The 19,963-nt window shown below is 42.4% G+C and overlaps 1 protein-coding gene and 1 long non-coding RNA gene across 2 annotated transcripts; one reads left to right on the top strand and one right to left on the bottom strand.

Moving 5' to 3' along the window:
• Positions 1-12,137: 12,137 nt before the first annotated feature.
• LOC124201877 lies at positions 12,138-15,084 on the bottom strand. Its single transcript, XR_006877734.1, has 3 exons — positions 14,426-15,084; positions 12,406-12,581; positions 12,138-12,341 (listed from the first exon to the last, which is right to left on the bottom strand). It is a non-coding gene; the product is annotated as an uncharacterized LOC124201877 (long non-coding RNA).
• Positions 15,085-15,747: 663 nt separating this feature from the next.
• LOC124201803 lies at positions 15,748-19,934 on the top strand. The gene is made up of 4 exons (XM_046598046.1): positions 15,748-16,308; positions 17,222-17,443; positions 17,522-18,066; positions 18,191-19,934. The coding sequence occupies exons 1-4, from the start codon at positions 15,886-15,888 to the stop codon at positions 18,555-18,557; spliced, it is 1,557 nt and encodes a 518-aa protein (XP_046454002.1). The 5' UTR covers positions 15,748-15,885; the 3' UTR covers positions 18,558-19,934.
• Positions 19,935-19,963: the final 29 nt, after the last annotated feature.

Raw genomic sequence — 19,963 nt, 5'->3', positions numbered from 1 at the left:
TGGCATGAATGAACAAAAAAAAAACATTTGCCCATTTTTTTTTTTACCCTAAACTTTGATACACATTAAATAGAAGGAAAGCAATCTTCAATTTTCTTGCAGAAGGTGCAGACCACAAACTATAACAGATGCTCCGTTTCTTATGTTACTCTTTGTAAATTCGTACGGCATGTGTCTTGTCACAATTGAATTGTTACTTGATCCAGCACTCATCTTTGGGCATGAAAGCATTATGAAATGTGACCTTGCACGGCAGCGATCCATCTCTTCTTAGATGAACTTGGGATTCTTGCCTATTTTGTTTTGTCTCAAATGATCCGTTTGTTGTGCGTTTTGTTTGGTAGTCGTGCTTCTTTCTGTTGAACAACAACAGTATAGGTCCTACATAGTGGATGGCGTATAGTGGGGGAGGGAGGGGGGGGGGCATTGCAGCTAATCGATGGAGAATATGTATTTAAAAAAAGCGCCGACGAGTTTTAGCCACCAACCACCCAAGAACCATTGACCATCTGTCTTTGCCACCTTGTGGGCCCAAGCCGATGCTGGCTTCTACAGCCTACGCTTATACCGCCGCCGGTCAACCGATGCTTAATTGGCCGTGACTGAGCACTGCTGGGGGTGATGTTCAAATGAAGAAAGAATCAGCGCTCAGTCACGTATGTGGATTTCAAAAGATTTGCCAACTAAATTGCATCTTGCCAACCATTTGTGCCGAACATTCCCATTCAGCATGCTGCAAAACACTAGGGACTTATTTTATACGGTCATCACAGTTCATTGTTCGACGATAACTTGTTGTTCGATTCTGCCAAACTTTGATGTACTAAACTTTATCGATTTTTAAACAGATTGAATTATTTCAGATTTATTTGATCAACAGTAGCTACCATCGTTGCAGATGGTAGCAGACTCGTAATTTTGGGTGCGCGCAATTGTTTACTTTCCGTTTTTGTCATGCGTTGGAAAGTCTTTTTCGGACACGTGACAGATGCAGTTTTTACAAGTGTCACTCCTCTATTTGCCTTCGCTTTCGGTTTTTAACTTTTACCTTTCGCGGCGGTCCGACTCAATAAAGGCCGACACTGAGATCGCAGTTTTAAAAACCATTAGCGAAATAAGGCACGGTAGTGGCTTGTGACCGTGTGCCTACGTTTAAAGAGGGCTTCGACATCCCCAAACTAATACCTTCCCCCCAGAGAGGGAAAGGAAAAAAAAAAATGAGACGTGGATATATACCACCGACTTTGCTAAACCAACTGTACTGTTTTCATTTTCTGTTTCACTTTCTTTGACTTTCGAAGGGGAAAAACCCGGTAGTTTACTAGGTTGACAAGACTAGTCCAAATAATTGCCACAAATGGAATTTTTTGTTTAAAGTACAAAGGGTCCTGTCAACCTGCCGAAAAAAAAATATCGTTGTACCATGAAAAGCCTTTCTTGGTACTGAAGCACACGTATTTCGGTCCACACAAAAATAATAACCGAAATTGCTATTACAAAAAAGTGCAACCATTCTTGTAATGACCCAATGAAAACTAGTGCAATAATGGTTACAAAAATTCACGCTCGGATTCCTCGTACTGCGAACACAGCTTCTGTTTCTAATGAAGCCTCGTATGTGTCTTCTTCTCGAATATCAATTTAAATGACTGTTCTAGAATTGCCTAACGTCAATTTACTCCTGTAATTAGCAGCGAAACACATCCTAAGAATTAGTACTTCTCATGGCAATGAAACTTTACAATTTTTCTATTGTCCAGTCGAGCTGTTTGTTAATGACCCAACAATAGTTTAAGCTATTGCTTGTGTTGTGGTTTGGTTTATTTTTTTTTTTTTTTTTAAACATTTATTACGCATGTTTTGGTGTTGATTTGCTTTTATTGTTTCTCCGTGTTGAAAATGTTCACTGGCATGAAGTGCGTGACTGGTTTCTTATAATGTTTTTTTTTTTTTTTTTTTTTATTTGGGCGATATCTGTGTAACTGTTTATAGTACTGAATTCTGCGTGGTTAAACAAAATGCCATAAACCATCGTGTCTTCAGTGCGGAACAAGCTATAAGGGACTAAATTTAAAAAGCAAACAAAACCTCCCGTGTGCTCGACGGGGTAGAGCAAAGAACACCTTTTGTTATTAAGATACATATCTTATTGAAAAGAACAATGTAAGCGTAACCACTGTTTTGGAATTTTACCATTTTTTTCGCCAATAACCAATAACCCCCACCCACACAGCCTTCTGCTCCGCTCCTCTGGAGACGAGAAGCTGGGAGGTTGGAGACAGAAAAACACGGCACTATAGAAGAGGGGGGGGGGTGTTTTTTTTCTTCTTCTTCTTCACATGACTAATGGCACATATACTCCAATGTCTTCAGCAGACTCCTGTCATTCCAGAATAGGGAAACGAAAAGTTCAGGTGACGACTCCATGCTAGCAAGACAAACCTTCTCAGTGGGATATCGTGTCTCCCAGGTGCATTAGTAGGTCAAACTTAGTTTTCCTCCTATAACCCTGTTCAATATACCCATCGATGGATGGCCAGGTTGAGTTTAAGTCATCTGTCCATTTTTTCCTCTTTTGGAATATCATTAAAAGACACTCAGAATTTACATTCGAAAGACATTAAAGGTGGAATGAAAATCGACGAGTAGTTTGTGATTGCGAATCGTTTCTGTCTGATTAAGAAGATGTTGATCTTGAGAAATTTACTCTTACTCTTTATTTTATTTTTTATTTTATTTCTTCATCTTCTTGAAAAATTACGAAAAAATGTTTTTCATCGCATAACGTTTAACTTGTTATTGAGTTGTGGAGTATGTAAACCCTCCTCAGGTATATTGTAGCCTTCGGCCTCTTTTACTTCTCGAGTTCCCTTGCGTCATCTCACTAAAGGTCTGCAGTGCATGTGTAGTTCAAGATTTGTCATAAACATAGTTACCAGAGATTTGTTAAGAAAGAAACTTAATGGGAGAGAGGTGATATCGAGTTACGGTATCCCAGTCGCCTGTATCTTGTCGTCTATTCAAACTTTGAAGTTCTTCAGAAAACCCGATGGAAAACGAGAGTAGAGTACAAGGAGGAGCTGCGAGGGTCCTCCGCGGCAGCTACTTTGACACTTCCAAGGGAAAGATGACGATGACACAATTTCTCTGGCGCTTTTCATAATGCTGCTGTTTGCCGCAAATAATAGACTAGCGCGCCATAGTCCCTCTTTCCCTCCTAACTCACTTCACAATCACAAAAAGGCCCTTCTTTCCAACAAAATTCTTCTCCGCAATTTTGACCAAAAAATAGCTCTGAAGATACCAAGAGTAGTTCAGTAATAGAAAAGAGAAAATGGGAAAAATGAAATCAAATTCACACACTATGCTGGGCAGGAAAAGATAGCGGAGGGAGACCAAGAAACATCTTAGTCATGTATTTTGATACAAGAACTGCGGTGCGATTTGCTCACTCAGAAATAAATGTGCAATGCATGACTTGCAAGGGAGCAAGTTTATCAAAGACGCATCATTCCAACCAGATCAAAACCATATTAGGCCATCTTTTATACAGGAAGTTCTGTACCGGTATTAAATCAATCATAATTTGAAGTAGTCGGTTTTTTAAGGATAAATGTCCGTGATGCTAATATTTTTTTTACCATCATTTGCCATGCTATATTAGACATCAATTGCTGAAAAAAAATTCCAATATTTAATTTTTGGTTGACCATGTACCGAAAACTCCCAGTCCGCATAATAGGCTAGAATAAGACTTTTTTGGATTTGCTTGAATTGCAACGAGGGGAAAAAAAACCACTGGTGGAATGTCCAAGTGGTATGATGGATGAGTGGAATCGCTACGAGGAATTTCTCTATTTTCTCCTTGAAAGAAATCCGCTTTATATTGTCGCAGATTGAACGCATCAGCCACGCTATAAGAACCAAAATACCACACATACGGGATGTGGCCATTAAAAAAATAAGAAAAATAATCCAATAGATTTAAAATAAGAAATTTCTTTACTTTAAATAAAAGTGTTATGAATTTCTAATTAAACGCTTTCTTTTATATTCTATTTCAGGTGAATTGAACCTCAACCAACTCAGCATCCATTTTCACCGAGGAATCAACGAAAGGTAGGAAACTTTTCGGTTATAGTTGGTTCTCCTCTGCTGCGTTTGGAAGTTATTCGTCATTGCCTACTTCCTGTTCCTTGCGATCAAGATTAGTCGACGTATTGTTAGCTAGATCTGCAAATTCCCAGCAACGTCTGACTATTGCATGATGTCATTTTCGACGGAATTCCTTACTGCTGTGAACTCGCAGTTCATCAGAGCGATTCAGAAAGCGACGGCACGTTGACAGGTCAAAAGCTAAGGAAACGGTCCAATTCCTTTCCTTTTGTACGCAGCTGAATGGCATCTCAGCCCATCTTGTTTGAACAGTGAGAGGCTGCTACATGCAATTCTAGGGGAAAAGCAAATATGTACTACCTCGTCTCTATCCTCCGACTGCAAGAAAAAATGGAGGGAATATTTTGAGAACAATTGCGTCACCGAATTTGAATGAAGGCTTGCACGTCAACTCGACGTCGTTTCAAATATTTTTGCCACCTATACATTGTGCCTAGTCCATTGTTTGTACAAAAGGATCAACCGTTGCAAGCTACTGTCGCCAGAATGATGGGCACAGATTGCTACAATGCCCATATCTCGCGGAAGCGAGTCTTCTTTGACTGCGTATTGTTGCGACTGATGGGAAGCCATTCTGTGCCGTCGAATACACGCACTAGGAAGGAAATCAAGAAACTGTTTTTGTATACGAATGGGAAGCAATAACGATCCTTCTCCAGTTAACGTATACCTGAAAAAATAAATCGAACTTTTCGAATACACAGGGGGTGTTACCTAACTGGCTTCCTGTGGCTATAGTGTCGGCCTGGCAAAGTTACAAATTCGCTTCATATTATTTGTTGAATAACGCTTTTCTATTTCTTGAACGACCTATTGATTTGAGGACATCTATCTTATCCCGTTTGTCCTCTGTGGCCGTCAGTCGTTTCTTGCCGCCGCTGAGTGATAAATCTGCGGTGGCAGTTTGCACTGCAACATGTCAACGAGGTAGAATAGGGCATTGCTCTTCAAGTATCATGTTGCCGATACTTTTTATTCCCCGAAAAAGTTCTTCTTTCCTTTTTTTTTTTTTTTTTTCAAAATTGTCAGCATTGACAGACAGGCCATGTCACAGTCAATACCGGTCAGTCTTGAAAAGGCGTACAATAGAATCGGAAATAATAAGAGGAAGGAACTGAGTCGACTAAACAAAATTGCAGGAAGTTGTTACTGCCGACTGGACGGTCGTCGGTCGGCAAACGCGTTGACCCTCTCCTTCGACTCTCGAACTAGTAACCTGTGCCTTTCAATCGCTTGCCATAAATAAAGAAGTTGCTCAGGTAACATGAGAATGGGCACCAAGAGGAGGATGGACGGACAGCAAAGCTAGGAGGGGCGGCTTGGCGGGACTGGGAGCGATTCTCTGTGCCAGTGTTACTTTTCGCTTGCCTTTGCTCTTCGATTGAAATACAAAATTGGAAATAGGACGGAAGTTAAAAAAGAGAGGGGGATTTTATCACAGAAACTAGTGAAAAGACACATTCACCATTAATTTCGGTGATCTTCTGTATTATTTCGTTACGCTACAAGTTTTATACGGTATTATAAAATTTCATAATTTATTGACAACTGCTCAATTGATTGCTGTTTTTTTTTCTGGTTCTTGTAAAAGAGTACGTACTGCAGCGTATGGTGAGAACTTGGCTCTCTTGAAAAAGGGTACAATGATCAAGAGGAAGTAGGCCTAGTCTACAGTAGGTATCCGTGTCAATCGTAAATGAGGCATTGGGAGAGATACACACGGGCATCTTGGGGCCATTCACGGCTCAACGAGTCTATTCTTGGCCAGCAATCCTTTCACTTTCTCCAGTGCAAGGTTATACTGGATGTCAACAGTACATATGGCCTTCCTGTAATTCTTCATATTTGATTCTTTTTCTTTTCCTTTGATGATCGGCCGATATTCTCTTTTGTGTCGTCTCGAGAACTCCCTCTCCGATGCGACAAATGCTATTTCAAGGATATTAAATCCTCGTTATCCCCGGCTACCGGAAACGTAACTTTTTTTTATGACAATGCTTCATGTCTAATTGTCGATTGAGCAAATAGAATAACCGTGTTCATACGCGCAGAATTGAGTAGAGCAGCCGCTGCTGCCGCTCGTTTTTGTGTCGAGGGGGTCGTGAGAGTTCTCTACGTAGACGCGAACTGCTTAACCCCGTAAATTTCAAGGCGGCATATGGAACCTAGTAACCCATCCTAATAGTTTCATTTTCGATTGTTGACTGGGAATTTCTTTTCTTTTTTTTTTAACAAACGGCTTCGTGTGCGATCCCCAATGAAAAATGAATTTTTTCTTTCTCAAAAATCCACTTATAAATTACATTGAATCTTGAATGCTGTTTTATTCGCTCCGCACTACCTCCCTGCTGTCTGTTTTGAAGGAGCGAATAAGAAGACAAACTGGACTCGGTCGCCATCTGGCATCTATCTTTGCTTTAAATGGTAGGACCAACCTGAAAGAAGGCTGAAAGAAAAGGGTTTGTCAATGTATCATAGCTTCTCGTCTTACTTCTGATCATTTTCTTGCCTACTATCAGATTGCGTACATAATGTCCGTGTGATCTGCTAGTTCATCAAAGAGATTAATTTGATTCCGCGTCAGGCCGGTTTTACTCCTTTGTTGCAAACCGAAAGCAGCGTTCAAATTTGAAAATACCGCCCTTTCTTGTCTTTCTTGCAACAATAAGCGTTGAATATACGAGACTCGTAACACAAAAGCTCGTGATCCCAAGTGGTCCCAAACCGATTGCCGTTTTCTTTTCTTTCGTGCAGATAATTGTGTGAACTAACTAGTGCTTATGATAGCTTGGGATGATGAGAACGGGTTTAGAACAAGTTCAACTCTTTGCCAAGCTACCGAGTTACAGTATCGGTTTCGGCAGTTTTACTAGACTGGATTGCCGGAATTTGATACTAGTCGAATTTGTCAGTATCAAATTACAAGTCCAGAATGGTTATCGTATTTTCATTTCAGATGCCAAATTTAAAAAAACCGAGATGCAAGCTATTTTCAGTGGGCAACAGATGGAAGCACTAGGTTTTTCTTGGGATTATTTGAATTTCTCCTCGGGTGACTCTCGCTTTTTGAATGAGAAAAGCGTTAATAGGAATTCTTATAGCAAGCATCCTCCACAAATTATTATTTTTTTTTTTCGAAATACTTGATTTACTAAAATGGAAATCTCCCTTCGCCCGACGCCCGACCTACATACTCGGATTAATTGCCCTGGGAAACGCCATATGAATAAGGTTTAGGCCTCCATAAGTCCACAGAGTTATCACTACACTTAACGCAACAGTTACGACTGGGTTGTTAAAGGTATAAATAAAAGAATTACTTTTACAACAGCCTTATGACATTGGTCGCCATTTGAGTGAAATTACGGAAAATTTTCGTTGAATTGCGATTAATGTTTTGGAATACGCAGCGTCGGATTTTGTGGTTAGCCGAACATTTCGTTGAAGCGAATTCATTTGAGTTAAAAAGAAAATCACCTCGTCTATTTCTAATTACTTTTGTATCATCAAATTTTCTATTTACTCGGAACAAAAGTTTCAATATTCATTTCCAATTCCCGTGCGCACGCTCCCTTTCCCATTGTGAGACGCCGCTGGAAAAGAAAATGTAATAGATTAATGCCGCAGTCCCTTCATCCGAAATGCCTTGTCTAATGGTTAAATATTGGGCTGTCTGTGCGTGGAAACAATTGGATGCAATCAACAGGATATTGATGAAGATTGGTTAAGGGCCCGATTCTTTTAATTGCGTTCGTGACACTTTATTTGCCTACTTTTAATTAGAATCTTGGGTTCTCCTCGAATGGCTCGTAAATATCTGCCATGTAAAATCATTTTGTTGTGAAACGACACTAGACAGCATTCCCCAAACACCCGTTGTGGGTTCAGAAGCTCTTCAATTATTCTGCTCTTTGTGTAATGAGATGTAAATAGCTGTTAAAGCGGATGCTCTACGCGAGTTGGCCCAGCGAGTCAAAGTTGATGAGCATTCTTTCTTTACTCAGAATTATTAGCTATATAATACCTAGAAAGTTCCCCCTGCGTTAAGTTTAAATGCCGGAGCTGGCCGGGCCGCACTTTCGAAAATTCGACTCCGGTGGTAGTAGCACGACGCCAGACCCTTTTGGCCTTCACGATTTGGCGACGAGTCGTGTTGTGAGAATGGCCTTTAAATATACGTATCTAAACGCCATTTATTGAAGGTTTTGATGGCTGCTTTAATGCTCAATATTTATTTTCAATATAAGGCCTCATCGGTTCTTATCCCTACGCCCTTTGAAAATGATATTCTTTTGTTAGGTAAATAAGAGGCGTATTTCCACGACCATCTCCTCATTAACAAACTTGTCGAATATTCTGGTGAAAACCAATCATTCATTGATTATTCATCACCGTCGACCGTGTCGTCTATTCAAATCGTTGTTCGCCAGTCGTCGTTGAAATAAATAAAAAAACAAATAATCTTTTCTTGGATTTGTCGATTTTCCATCCGAGAAAGGTTACAGTCTATTTGTCAATCAACTGGAGCGCAGTAGATACGTCAATGCCGCTCTTTTATTTTGAATGTTTAAGCCTGTTTCGATATTTTTGGATCGTCTTTGGATAACGTTCAAACCTCAAAAATCTATTCTTGTGCATATCGACCGATATGGTTCTAAGATCGGTTCGGCACTGCAAGATCGTTCAACACGGAACGAAAGACAGCTAAAAAAGTCAGCAGGATTTGCTATAAAAGATTTGGTACGTCTTCGACGAAAAATAAACCATATAAACAGCGGTCATGAATCGCTGTGCCTGAATGAATGTGAAAGTTATTGTTGCGCGTTTCGCCCTCGATCTGGATTTTGGATCAAGTTGCTGAGCCTCTAAGGCATCGCTCTTTTTGATAATAATATTTAGCTGATGGCTCTTGAAGCGTTTTTCCCCGGACCGTAAACGTAACTCTTGTAAGAAAGAAATAGAAGGTCGGAGTGGCGAAGATCCTCGTGTGTCTTTAAAAAAAAAACACAAGCACCGAACCCGCAGAGGCTGCGTCATCGAGGTCAAGAGCGCATTGCATGTGCCTCTCTTTTAACATCTCTGGAGCCCAACGTCTGCGTGTGCCGATGCCGGTTGGATGCTACGGGAGTCTCCTCTAAATCCTCCTCTGCGTGTTATTATTTTCCTTTTAGTTATTTAGCCAACACAAGGACATCGACTAGTCAAACTTTTTTCAGGCAGGGAAGTTCGTTTGTTTGCAATCCAAATCACGATGGTCTAGTACTGTAGTTAGGTCGGATAAAGTAACAACCGGCAACAATCCAACGTCTCGTCTCAGATTATTATTATTTTTTTTACTTGGTGAATGAGCGTCGACTACGTTGCCCTTGGAAGCGCAGCAGATTCCGTTGATCGGCGCATACACAGGTTTTTTTTGTTTTGTTTTAAGGCTAAACAGAAAACAAGGAGACCTCCTACCACTGTATACAATGCGGAGATTTGATTTACTGGATGGTCGGCTAGAGGGTTCAATCTACTGCTGCAACGTGAGCCAGCGGCTTGGTTGCTTTCAAGTTCCTTTGTTTTCTCGTGATTTTTGACTTTGAATTGCTGTTCTATACGCTCTCATGAAGATGAAAGCTATCTTCAATATAATTGGGAAATCTCAAACTCCCCTCGTTCCATCCGGCTCGAGCCCTTGATGCTTTGGTTCTCAAAATGATCACCCATCTCAACAACTACTCCCACACGAATAAATGCAATATCTGTTTTATGCATGCGCACGCGCTTTAGGTTTTTTTTTCTTCTTCTTCTTCTTCTTCTTCTTCTTTCTTTTACGACGAAGGGAGGGAACAGCTTTTTTTTCTTTCGTTTTATTTATTTTCGATGTCTGTGTATTCTCGGTGATGGGCAGGTAAATATTCCTCTCCATATACTCGTCCAATCGAAGACGGACTCGATGGCAAGATGCATTGGGAGCTAGTCGAAGGCCGGTCGTTTGAGAAAGCTGAAATTTCTTATTTGTTTGCGTAGGCTATATTCCTACACAGACTGCAAAAGGTGTGGTGGAAGAAGAGTAACAACTGCAAGAAGATATACACAGAGAAAGTTCCCACGCCATTTTGATCATTATTCCCCCTGCTATTGTTGTTAGTCTTCCTGGCCGATTATGTCAAAGAAGCTTAATTGGCCCATAAGTTTCTTGTTGTCGAAACAGACAACAAAAAAGACCAAAACACAATTCCGGGCAACAGCATTCTTCTTCTTCTTCTATTACAGTAAAGTACAGTGCCGGAGAAAGCCACACAGCTCCTCAGGACCTTTTAATGGAAAACGACAAAAAAAAACACATTCTGAAAATAGTACACATGCAAGTCGTGTGGTTTACGGGTTTTTTCCCCGCTGTCAAATTAACCAGCTGTTAAAGACTTTTATATTTCCCTTTTTTGTTAGACTATATTTTATTATAATCAGGTACCATTTTTTTCGTTGTTCGACTCGAGAGGCTAGTTCCCCCCAAAAAAACAAAAAACATAATAGCCGTAACCAATCTTCAATAATCAGCTGCTAGTCTTTACTTTGTGTGAGTCTATATCTGTAATTGCCGTCTATAGAAAGTATAAGCAAAGGCGCTTCGTTCGGATTCACTTGAGCGAAATGTTGTCTGCGGGAACTGCTGCGCACAGTGTGTGTGTATTTTGTTCCGCCAACGTTCAAAAAGGAAAACGGGGGAAACGAGTGAAACAAGACAGAGGAACAAAATGGAGGGCCAAGTCGTTATCACGAATCCCGTGGGTGCAGCAAGGCGGGAGATATTTAGAAGAGGTTAGATCGCACGATGGTGTGGGGACTTGGGCGATATAAACAACAACACAGTCGCTTTATTAGAAAGGCGATCCGTGATACTATTCTGCTGCTGCTGCTGCTCGTGGTGGTGTGTCACTTTCGTGAGATATTTGCTTCGTGTGAACTCGTTTTTCGCCTTTCACAGTCTCGTACACACCACCAAGTTACAAGAAACTTCCTCGATTCAGATTCGTTTCTTTCTCCCCCAACCGCAAAATTCTCGGAGACCTCCGCGTAATCAATTGTTGTAATTTAAGTCGGAGAAAATGCGCAATTGCGTAGACGCACCGGATGAAAGTGGCACTAGTAGCGATTTTGTAGGCTTTTAGACATTTTTTTAAAAAGAAATATTTTTACGTTTCGTCCTATCGTAAATTCTTAATGCGTGCCTTTGGATGGATGAGAATGTCAAACATTTTTTTTTTTTTTAAGTGGCCCCAGTGATTCAGCGTTATGATCGGCGGGGCTCGTTCCCGCAGTGGGCTGTAACATAAGAAGTTTTCTTCTTTTGGCTTATACTCGAGCGCTAGCTCTACCCTTTCATTGCCTTGTCTCTGGTAACCTTTTGACTTTTTCTTTGGCTTATTCCCTACCGTTATTATTTCGTTCCCCCTGTCGTAGTTCTTTCTCTCTCTTTCTCTGGTTCCCACCCCGCGTGAACAATTCAATCAGACGCTGCCATTGAGACGGTAATGAAAGACGCCAAACGGTAGAAGTACCGCGTACATACCGGTCTCTGTGAAAGCTTCTCTCACCATCAGTGAATCGAAGAATTAAAGAGCCGACAGTAGTTTGGTTGACCAAAGTAAACATCGCCTCTTCATTGATCGCAGTTTGTTTTATACATACAAGTTGTCATCTTTTCATCGGCGAGGTTGAGGGTCTTTTATTTGATGTTTCCTTCGTGACTACCGCATTTTCAGTCACTTTGTTGCTGTTATTTTTGGTACTGCCCGACGGGATGACCGTGCGCGAAATGTTATTTTCTCTTTCAAACTTCGCTCGCCAATGGCGCGAGGTTTGAAAATGTTAATGCGTTCGAGAACCCTCTGTGATTCTATCGAAGCATGACGCGAGGAATCTTCCACTGCTCGACGCATGTAGAAAAACGAAATAAATTTCTATTGGGTCTGGCCAACATGTAACTGGCTAGTCTAGTGTATTATTCAGGCAGACACATATTAAAATGAGACGGTCCGACGGCCGTAATGGAGTTGCGTTGGCAGAAATGACACGAAGACGTCGAAGCAAACAGCAGGTTGTCCCGAAGCTGAGCGATAAATCATTTCTTTTGTCAGTTTCCCAAGACGGGATAAGAAATAAAATGATATAGGTCGTGTCTAAATCCATTCCATATTTTTTATTGTTGCTCTTGTCCACTTCCAACAGTTTATAGGTTCATACTTGCCATTTAAGTCGTATTATAGAACGAAGAATTTTAAATTTTTTCCGCACCCTTGTTTCTCCATTTTTGTTCATTTCTTCAAGAATTTTGTTTTTCCCCTCTTTTTCATTCAAACTTTTGTGGCGTCCGTTATTCGTGGCTAATGGGCCGGGAAAGTCAGACAGCGCTTGAACGCCTCTCAATGAAAAAAGACAAAAAATATAACGACACGTAACCGCAAAGTCTATATGAAACGAAAATAAATGACCAGCTAGACTTGGCCCGTTTCGTATCGGGCGACCCATTATTACAATGACGAAATTCTCCTCTAATGAAGAGCTACGACCCTTTCATTGGAGTCACTTCTCGAGAAAGAATACGAGAATGGGGTAGGGCCGGCCCGGCCCTTGGTTGGTGTTCACATCGACACGTGTCGCCACAAAAAATGCGCTGTCGCCGACAAACAAGAAAGAAAGATCAAAATCCATCGAGAAAAAGAAAAAATTCAATACTCGGATGTCTTCGTGAAAGCGAAAATTTCTATCGAGTGATATTGATCGTTCTGTCGTGGTCGTTTATTTTTGCCTTCACTGTTGACTTGGCGAGACGTAAAATTTCAAAAAATGAACGGCGTAAAAGGAAATGCGCATAAGTATGTACAGTAGACATGGGTATATTATGTATACACTACTCACACAGACCTTAAAAAAAGAAAAAAAAGGCGGCCGAGAAGAAAAGGGGAATATTATTACGAATGCGCAATGTATAGCAAACGGGAGGGAGACGCTCGGGGCGCGCTGCTTTCACTCTGAACGGAACCATAGTGCGTGAGCCCAGCATCATGTGGACAACGACAAGGGAAACGAAAGAAAAGAAATGAAATGAAAAGAAATCAAACAAGAAAGAAACAACTCCCGCTGCGAAGTTTGCTGCCCTGAGAAATGCTAGTTAAGTTACGTCATCAGCTGGCCATATCGGCACTTTACGTTTCTTTTTGTTTAAGCCTCTTAGAACTTGTTCTTTTAAATTATTATTGTTTGATGCTTTTTCGACCCGATCGTTTTCCAAAATCAAAGAAATCATTTCCATGTTCACGAAACCCGCAAAATAACCAAAGAAAACAAAAAATTTAAATACCTTTTTTTTCTATCGTGAGAAAAGGGGCGTCTCGACGTCTTACCAGCCGCCAAAGACGGGAACGAAAAGAGACGGGAGACGAAGCGCGTGGCAGACGGAGAAAAAAAATAATAAAAAAGAACGCGGAGTAGACGGAAAAAAATAAAATGATATCGCGTTAAACGTAAAAAAAAAAAAAAAGAAAAACAAAAAAGTTCGAAATTTTTGGATTGTCGAATCATTCCCGGTTGGCTCACGTCGACAAAGCTAAAATGCACACACAGATTTTATTATTTTATTTTTAGCAGTTTCTACTTTTTAACAGTATTCCCGCGCTCCCCATTTTTACTTCTATACGATCTCGCGACTTTTTGTTTTCTTTCTTTCTTTTCTTTTCTTTTTTTGGGAGCTTCCGTCTCCTGTTCGGTTTTTTACATAGACGACAGGCGGACCGGCGCAGAAAGAAGCACACACAGACACATTTATTTTAATCCGACGGCGGCGTATTGCCGTCACGACACAGGAGAAAACAAGGCCGCCACTGCTGGGCTGCTTCTGCTGTCCGCCGTAATGGACGACCCACTCGGCGTTTTCTTTTATAAAATGCTCGTCTCCTCTGGGTTCCTTTTTGGGGGTAAAAGAAAACAAATTTAAGAAAAAATGGCCGAGCTAGAGAGCTAGAGCTAGAGCTAGAGAAACACATGGCACTGATATATCCCTTATACGGATGGTGATACAGACTGTGTATCATCATCACGGAGCCTCCCGCTGCTCACCTGTCACACAGCTGCATATACGGTTTGTCAAATAAGACACAAAAGAAAAAATAATGCGTCAAGCTCTTTGTTTGCCTGCGTGGGGAGCGGAAGGATTGTATTTGAAACGGGGAAGAAAAAAAAAAGTAAACCGGGAGAAAATACATACCGTAGTCATTACTTCGTGGGATGTGGAAAATGTTGTAACTTTTGCCAAGAAAAACCATTTCTACGCTCCGCTGGGTTCTAATGACTGGGCGAGTAACAGAAAATGTGTAGCTTAAGCTTCTCTTTCTTTTTTTTCTTTCTTCTTTCTTCTTCGAAAAGAAACAAAAAAAAGGTACGACAAAAATAATTGAAGTGGAAGCCATTTTCCCAATTGTAATCCTTTTTTCGGGTTTTTGTTTGGTTTGTTTCTACGAATCCGCGAACACACAAGACACACACGAAGCTATGTCGTATAGTGTGGTAGCTAAAGAGAACTTGCGGGTTTGTTGTCTTCTGTTTGCCCGTCTCTCCACTTGGTCTTCTTAACGCCCAACCTCTTTTCACGCCCCCACTGGAGGTTCTCCAGTTTTGGGGTTGAGTATCCTGTTGCGCGAAAAAGCCGTCGTGGGAAACCGTCGTCATCCAGCGGAACACGTACGGTTGACACCCTGAGTCAAAGCCGTGGATAATATTCGCGGCGCGAATGATTTCTTGCACACCCGCTCGCCCTTTTCTTTTTTCCCAGTCGTGAAGGAAAATCTAGCGGACTCTTTTATTTTGACAATCGCCATCTCTATTTTGTTATCCAAATTTTGTTAAAGCCTTTTATTCGGTCTGTTCTATTTCTGGCAATTCACCCACTCTGTTTCAATTGAATGTCGCATGATAAAAATAAAGAATCTAACGCGGGCTGGTGACCAGACAGTTGCGACGTACTGCGCCACTACCCTCCTAGCTATATAACCGAATGATGAACGACTTTGAGTTGTTGTGTTAGATCGTCCGTCCGTCGTAATTCTCGATTCAGCGCCTTGATTTCTCGATGGTGTCCCGGACCTCCTTTTTTTCCCATGTCTCTTTAAGTCTTTTCTTCTTCTTCTCGAGTTCAACGCAGTGGCACTCTGGACACTGCTGGCCTCTTTTGTGACGTCTCCAATAGAGAAAGAGACTAATGGAACTTGGGGCAACGAACGTTATGGTCCGAGTCTACTCTGTCTTTGTTGCCTTTGAAGACGAAAAGAGACACGGGCGGATTTACACCGTGCAGGAGGAGAAGAGAAAATAAGAAAGAAGAAATGGAGAAAAACAAAATTATGGAAAAAGTTAGAAAAAAGAGGACGAAACAGACAAGAAAGAAAAAGGTAGTCGTTTTTATTTTTGACGAGGCTAAAATAAAGAAAAGAAAAAGAAAAAAAAAAACCTGACGGTATATGTCCGTGCGTGCAACAGTGTTAACCACCGTGAAGCGTATTACGTACATACAAGTACGGAGCCCGGGACTGAACGGAGCTCAGTCTCGAGTGGAGATCGCTCGTGTGCGGACGTGTGTGATATTAAAGCCGGAGCTTTCTTTTTTTTTTCTTCCCCTCTCCTCAGCCACCTGTTTTATGTTCGGCAGTGCGTTCCGGATGTTCTCTTGAAATGGATAGGTCGCCGATGTCGACCGTTAACGAAGAGTCGACGTCGTCTGCTTCGGCCGGAATGGCGGAATCGGCCAAGACCAACGGCAGCAAATCTTACGCGTTCAAACCCGGCCGCAAATTCGGATTGACTGGCCAACGCCAACATCACCACCACCCACAGCAACAGGTTTTTGTGAATAGCTTTACAAGTGGCGGCAGTAGCACCGATGGAAGGCGGATGTCGGTGCGTGAAGAGCAGCGCAACAGCTGGATGTACTCTTTGTCGGAGCAGGAGATGGAGGACAAGTACAACGCCATTTGCTTGGCGATACGCACGGAAAATCTGACCCTCGGTCAGCGATTGGAGCACCAACACGCCGAGCGTGACCTCGTCGAAAACAATTTGAGTCAGGAAGTTCGCGTTCTCCATTCGCTGTTTGTCGTAAGTTTCGTTGTTTTTTGTTTGCGTTGCGCAGGGTCAGTGGTTTAGAAATCGTCCGGCGTCGCCCACCATCAGAATTCTGTGACGGACGTCGGGAGTGAAAAGACCGAGTAAAGCAACACGAATTTGTACAGTAACAATAATCGTAACTGTCGAGCGACTTCCTGCCCGCGATGCCTTTTGCAATTTCGTGTCAGCACGTCCCGACAATTAGGACTTCACCGTACAGGTCGGGGATGCCTAGATACATGGGCCAGCTAGCTATACACAAACAAACCAATTTGGGAAGGGCCAGAAATAGAGCAATCAGCCAGCAGCACCATCAGCAGCCGTCTCGAATGCGCATTAGCCATTATTTAGTACAAAACTTAATTTCGTCATCACCTTTTTCGAAGCTACTGCATCATTAATCTTTTGTTTTCATTCCAATTTCGCTTCGTGCCAGTCTCTTTTGTCTGTAGTAACTCGTTTTGCTTTGAAATTCAGGTCGTAATGACCTTGTCTTTTAAGGAAGTTTTTCTTGAAACTCGATTCAGCAATCACGACACTTAAAACGGGGAATCCAGCGTTGAGTACCATCAAAATTAAATCAAATTTTGTTTAAATTGTTTTGTTTGTCGTATATGTGACGGAGCGAACACAATTTAATCTTAATTCTCGTCGCATGAATTCGGCCGTAACGCCAACAAGTTGGGCATTTTGTTATCTCATTTTGTGACTTGTTTGAAAGAATGGACGTAAAAAAGTTCGAAACGGTCGGTCCTTATATTTATAAGAAAAGATGTTGTTGTAAAAATAAAAGAGTCGTAACAGAAGCAAAATTCTCCGCTTTCGAGTTAAAAGAGATGATGTACACCGTGTGTTTTCGTTTTGTTTTTGCGTTTATGACGACGATCGGTCGGGACGAATACAGTCGGTAAAGCAAGAAGTGGCCCGTAACAGCCAGGCCAGCCCTTACAGCTTGAGCAGCGGCGGCTGGAACGAGATCTTCATCAAAGTGGCCAATCAACTGGACGCGGTGCACAGTTCGGCGACAAGGATCAGCTCGTCGGCTGAATCGCTGGGCGCCGTCGAATACGAGGCCCGATTGAGCGCCGCCGTTCAAGTCCTTATCCTCTACGTCGATCACATCAAAGTAACGTCGAGCAATTACGATTCTTTCTTTGCTTTCACCTCTTCGATTTCTAATGTCCATTTTCGTTTGCAAATGAAGCGCAAGTGGGAAAAGGAACACCACGAGCTTGAAGAGACCAAGCGCATCCTCAAAGAAAGTGGAGTCAACGTGGCCCAATGTTTGGCCAATCTTCCCGATCGAGGAGGTGGAATTGCCAATCAGCAGCCACCGGCTGGTGGACCGGTCAGTAAGCGACGAGCGAGTTTCCCAGCGGCTCCTTTTCGCCGAATTTCTCTGAAACCGCCTCCGTTGGTCATTGCAAATTCCCGAGTGTCTGAATCGTCGGCCGCCAAGGACCTGCCGGTGTCCAACGTAGCGATAGTCGAAGAGCGGGAAGACGCAACGGATTCCGACCACCCGCCACTTTCTGCGTCTTCAATCAAAGCGGGCGACCAGCAGCATCGTGAGCAGCCTGGGACTGTTTCGCCCATCCCGCCTCTTGCGTCGGCTCATTTGCCGGCGACGCAATCGACGCCGCCGCCGCTAACAACATCTCCGGCGGCCGCGGGAATCCCGAGGATTAGCGCTAAAGCAACTGCGTCGACTGCTGGGCCGGGCGTTTCGGTCACGATTCGAAGAAGGGGGTAATTATTTGTTGCTATTATAGTCGCCCGGTTTGATAGATATATGTGGAACAGGCCACTGGCATTCGCAGTGGGGAATGCAGCCGTGATGATGTTTGATTATGGTTTATTGTTGAACGAAAAGGGTTGGCGGCCTGAAAAGCCACAGCTGGAGCAGCGGACATACCACCAGCGGGTTGTTAGACCGTCGGGAGTCGGGCGAATCTTCTGGACGTCTGACGGGAGCGAAATTCAATTGGCTGTCCAGGGCCAGACAATGGACCCATCTGCAATTGATCCAGTGGCGCAAGACGGCCGCTACGTACACGTCGTCCTACACCGAACAGTGGACTACTCTGCGCCAGAAGAAGCTCCAACTGTTGCGTTACAGTGTCTCGGCTTGTTTCCTCTTGGCCGCCTTCGTTTCCATTATCGTCACTTTTGTTCCGTCCTCTGTTGGTTCGTCGTCTTCCAATGCCACAGTCGTACCCGGCCAACGGGCTGCCCGGTGAAATAGTGCGTGTACATTCGAGCTTAATCTCATTTTCCATCGTTTTGTGATTGGAGGGGCCGGCCGGCACAGTCTATTGTGTGTGTGGAGTGCGCCTTTTGAATTTCCTACTCTAGCAGATTTGTTGTGGCCCTCTTCTTCTATATATATATATTATCTTTATGTCTAATGGAGTGGGCGATAAATTGGCCCCGGCCGAGCGTGTGTGTTGTGTTAATGTCTATGATTAAGTTGGAAAGTGGCAAAAGCAAAGAAGAGGAAGAAGAAGAAGTCTACTACAGTTCTTTAATACCAAAAACGTCCAGGCTCGGAAGGCCTGACCTATTTGGAATAATGCTGAAGGAGGAGGCGGTTGTCTGGGAGGGAAATTCTATAGTACAGTTGCTGATAGCCATAGCTTCTGTAATTCTAATAACGGCCACAATGACGACGCTGAAATTTATTCATGGCTCTTGTGGCTTTGTCCACAGTTGATTCACTGTATATAGTGTCGAGAGCCGAGTCGAGTTTCGAGAAGACTTGACGCGATAGCCTTCTTCTTCTTTTTTTCTTTTCTTTTTTGTCTTGAATTCCCTCCTTTTCCTGTTTATCTTCTTTTTATTATTGTCAGCCATGGGAAAAGGTGCGCTCATCCAGCTGTTGTGTGCAATCTCGGAAGCTTCTTATTCAAGCGCTGAGCTGGTCTGTCTGGAATCCAGAGAAGGGAGGGAATGATGTTGTATCTACAAGAAGAGCAGTTCTATAATGTAATCACGCAACGTGAATTGAATAAAAAGAAGTTCGGTAAACAATGATGGACGTAGATGGGTATCACGACACCTTCCGGGATGAATCTATTCATCATCGGAGTTTGTTTCGTTTTTTTTTCTTTTCTTTTCTTAACTTCTCATAACCAGTAGATGAAAGCCAAATGAAATAGCAATGAGCTTATATATTTCTTTTTGTTTTTCGAGCTATCGATCAATTCGACACGCACCACCGAAGCCAACAGCCAACAGGCAGGTGTGTCTGTGGGAAGGGGGATGTTGATGGCACGACCTCGTACGCCTAAGCCCTATAGGCTAAATATCATCCGAGTCACGGTGGCCGGGGGATTTCTTTCGGATTAATTTTCTGCCGATTTTTTTTTCCTCCTGTGTGATGGACATATGGGACGTTTCCAAACTTTTCATTTGCATTCATCACGATCCGCCCTCCGCTAACGAGTTTCTCACACAGCCAAAACTGGATATATATGACGTGCTTAAAAAAGCCATTGTACGCAATAATGATAACGTTATCATTACCTTACTATCACATGAGTGTATTTGTCCATGTGGCTGACATTTGACGAAGAAAGAGTACGAGAACGGAATACAGAATTGCATTTGAAAATTAATCGAAAATGAGGTCGCTCGTTTTTTTTTT

Source organism: Daphnia pulex, chromosome 2 (genome assembly GCF_021134715.1).
Source record: "Daphnia pulex isolate KAP4 chromosome 2, ASM2113471v1".
Taxonomy (NCBI): domain Eukaryota; kingdom Metazoa; phylum Arthropoda; class Branchiopoda; order Diplostraca; family Daphniidae; genus Daphnia; species Daphnia pulex.
This window is presented reverse-complemented; position numbering and strand designations above follow the sequence as displayed.

Excerpts from the sequence above, each read along its gene's own strand:
- LOC124201803 (XM_046598046.1), top strand. The coding sequence starts at position 15,886 with ATGGATAGGTCGCCGATGTCGACCGTTAACGAAGAGTCGACGTCGTCT. Across the intron at positions 16,309-17,221 it reads TTCTCCATTCGCTGTTTGTC|TCGGTAAAGCAAGAAGTGGC; the intron begins GTAAGTTTCGTT and ends GGACGAATACAG. Across the intron at positions 17,444-17,521 it reads TCTACGTCGATCACATCAAA|CGCAAGTGGGAAAAGGAACA; the intron begins GTAACGTCGAGC and ends TTGCAAATGAAG.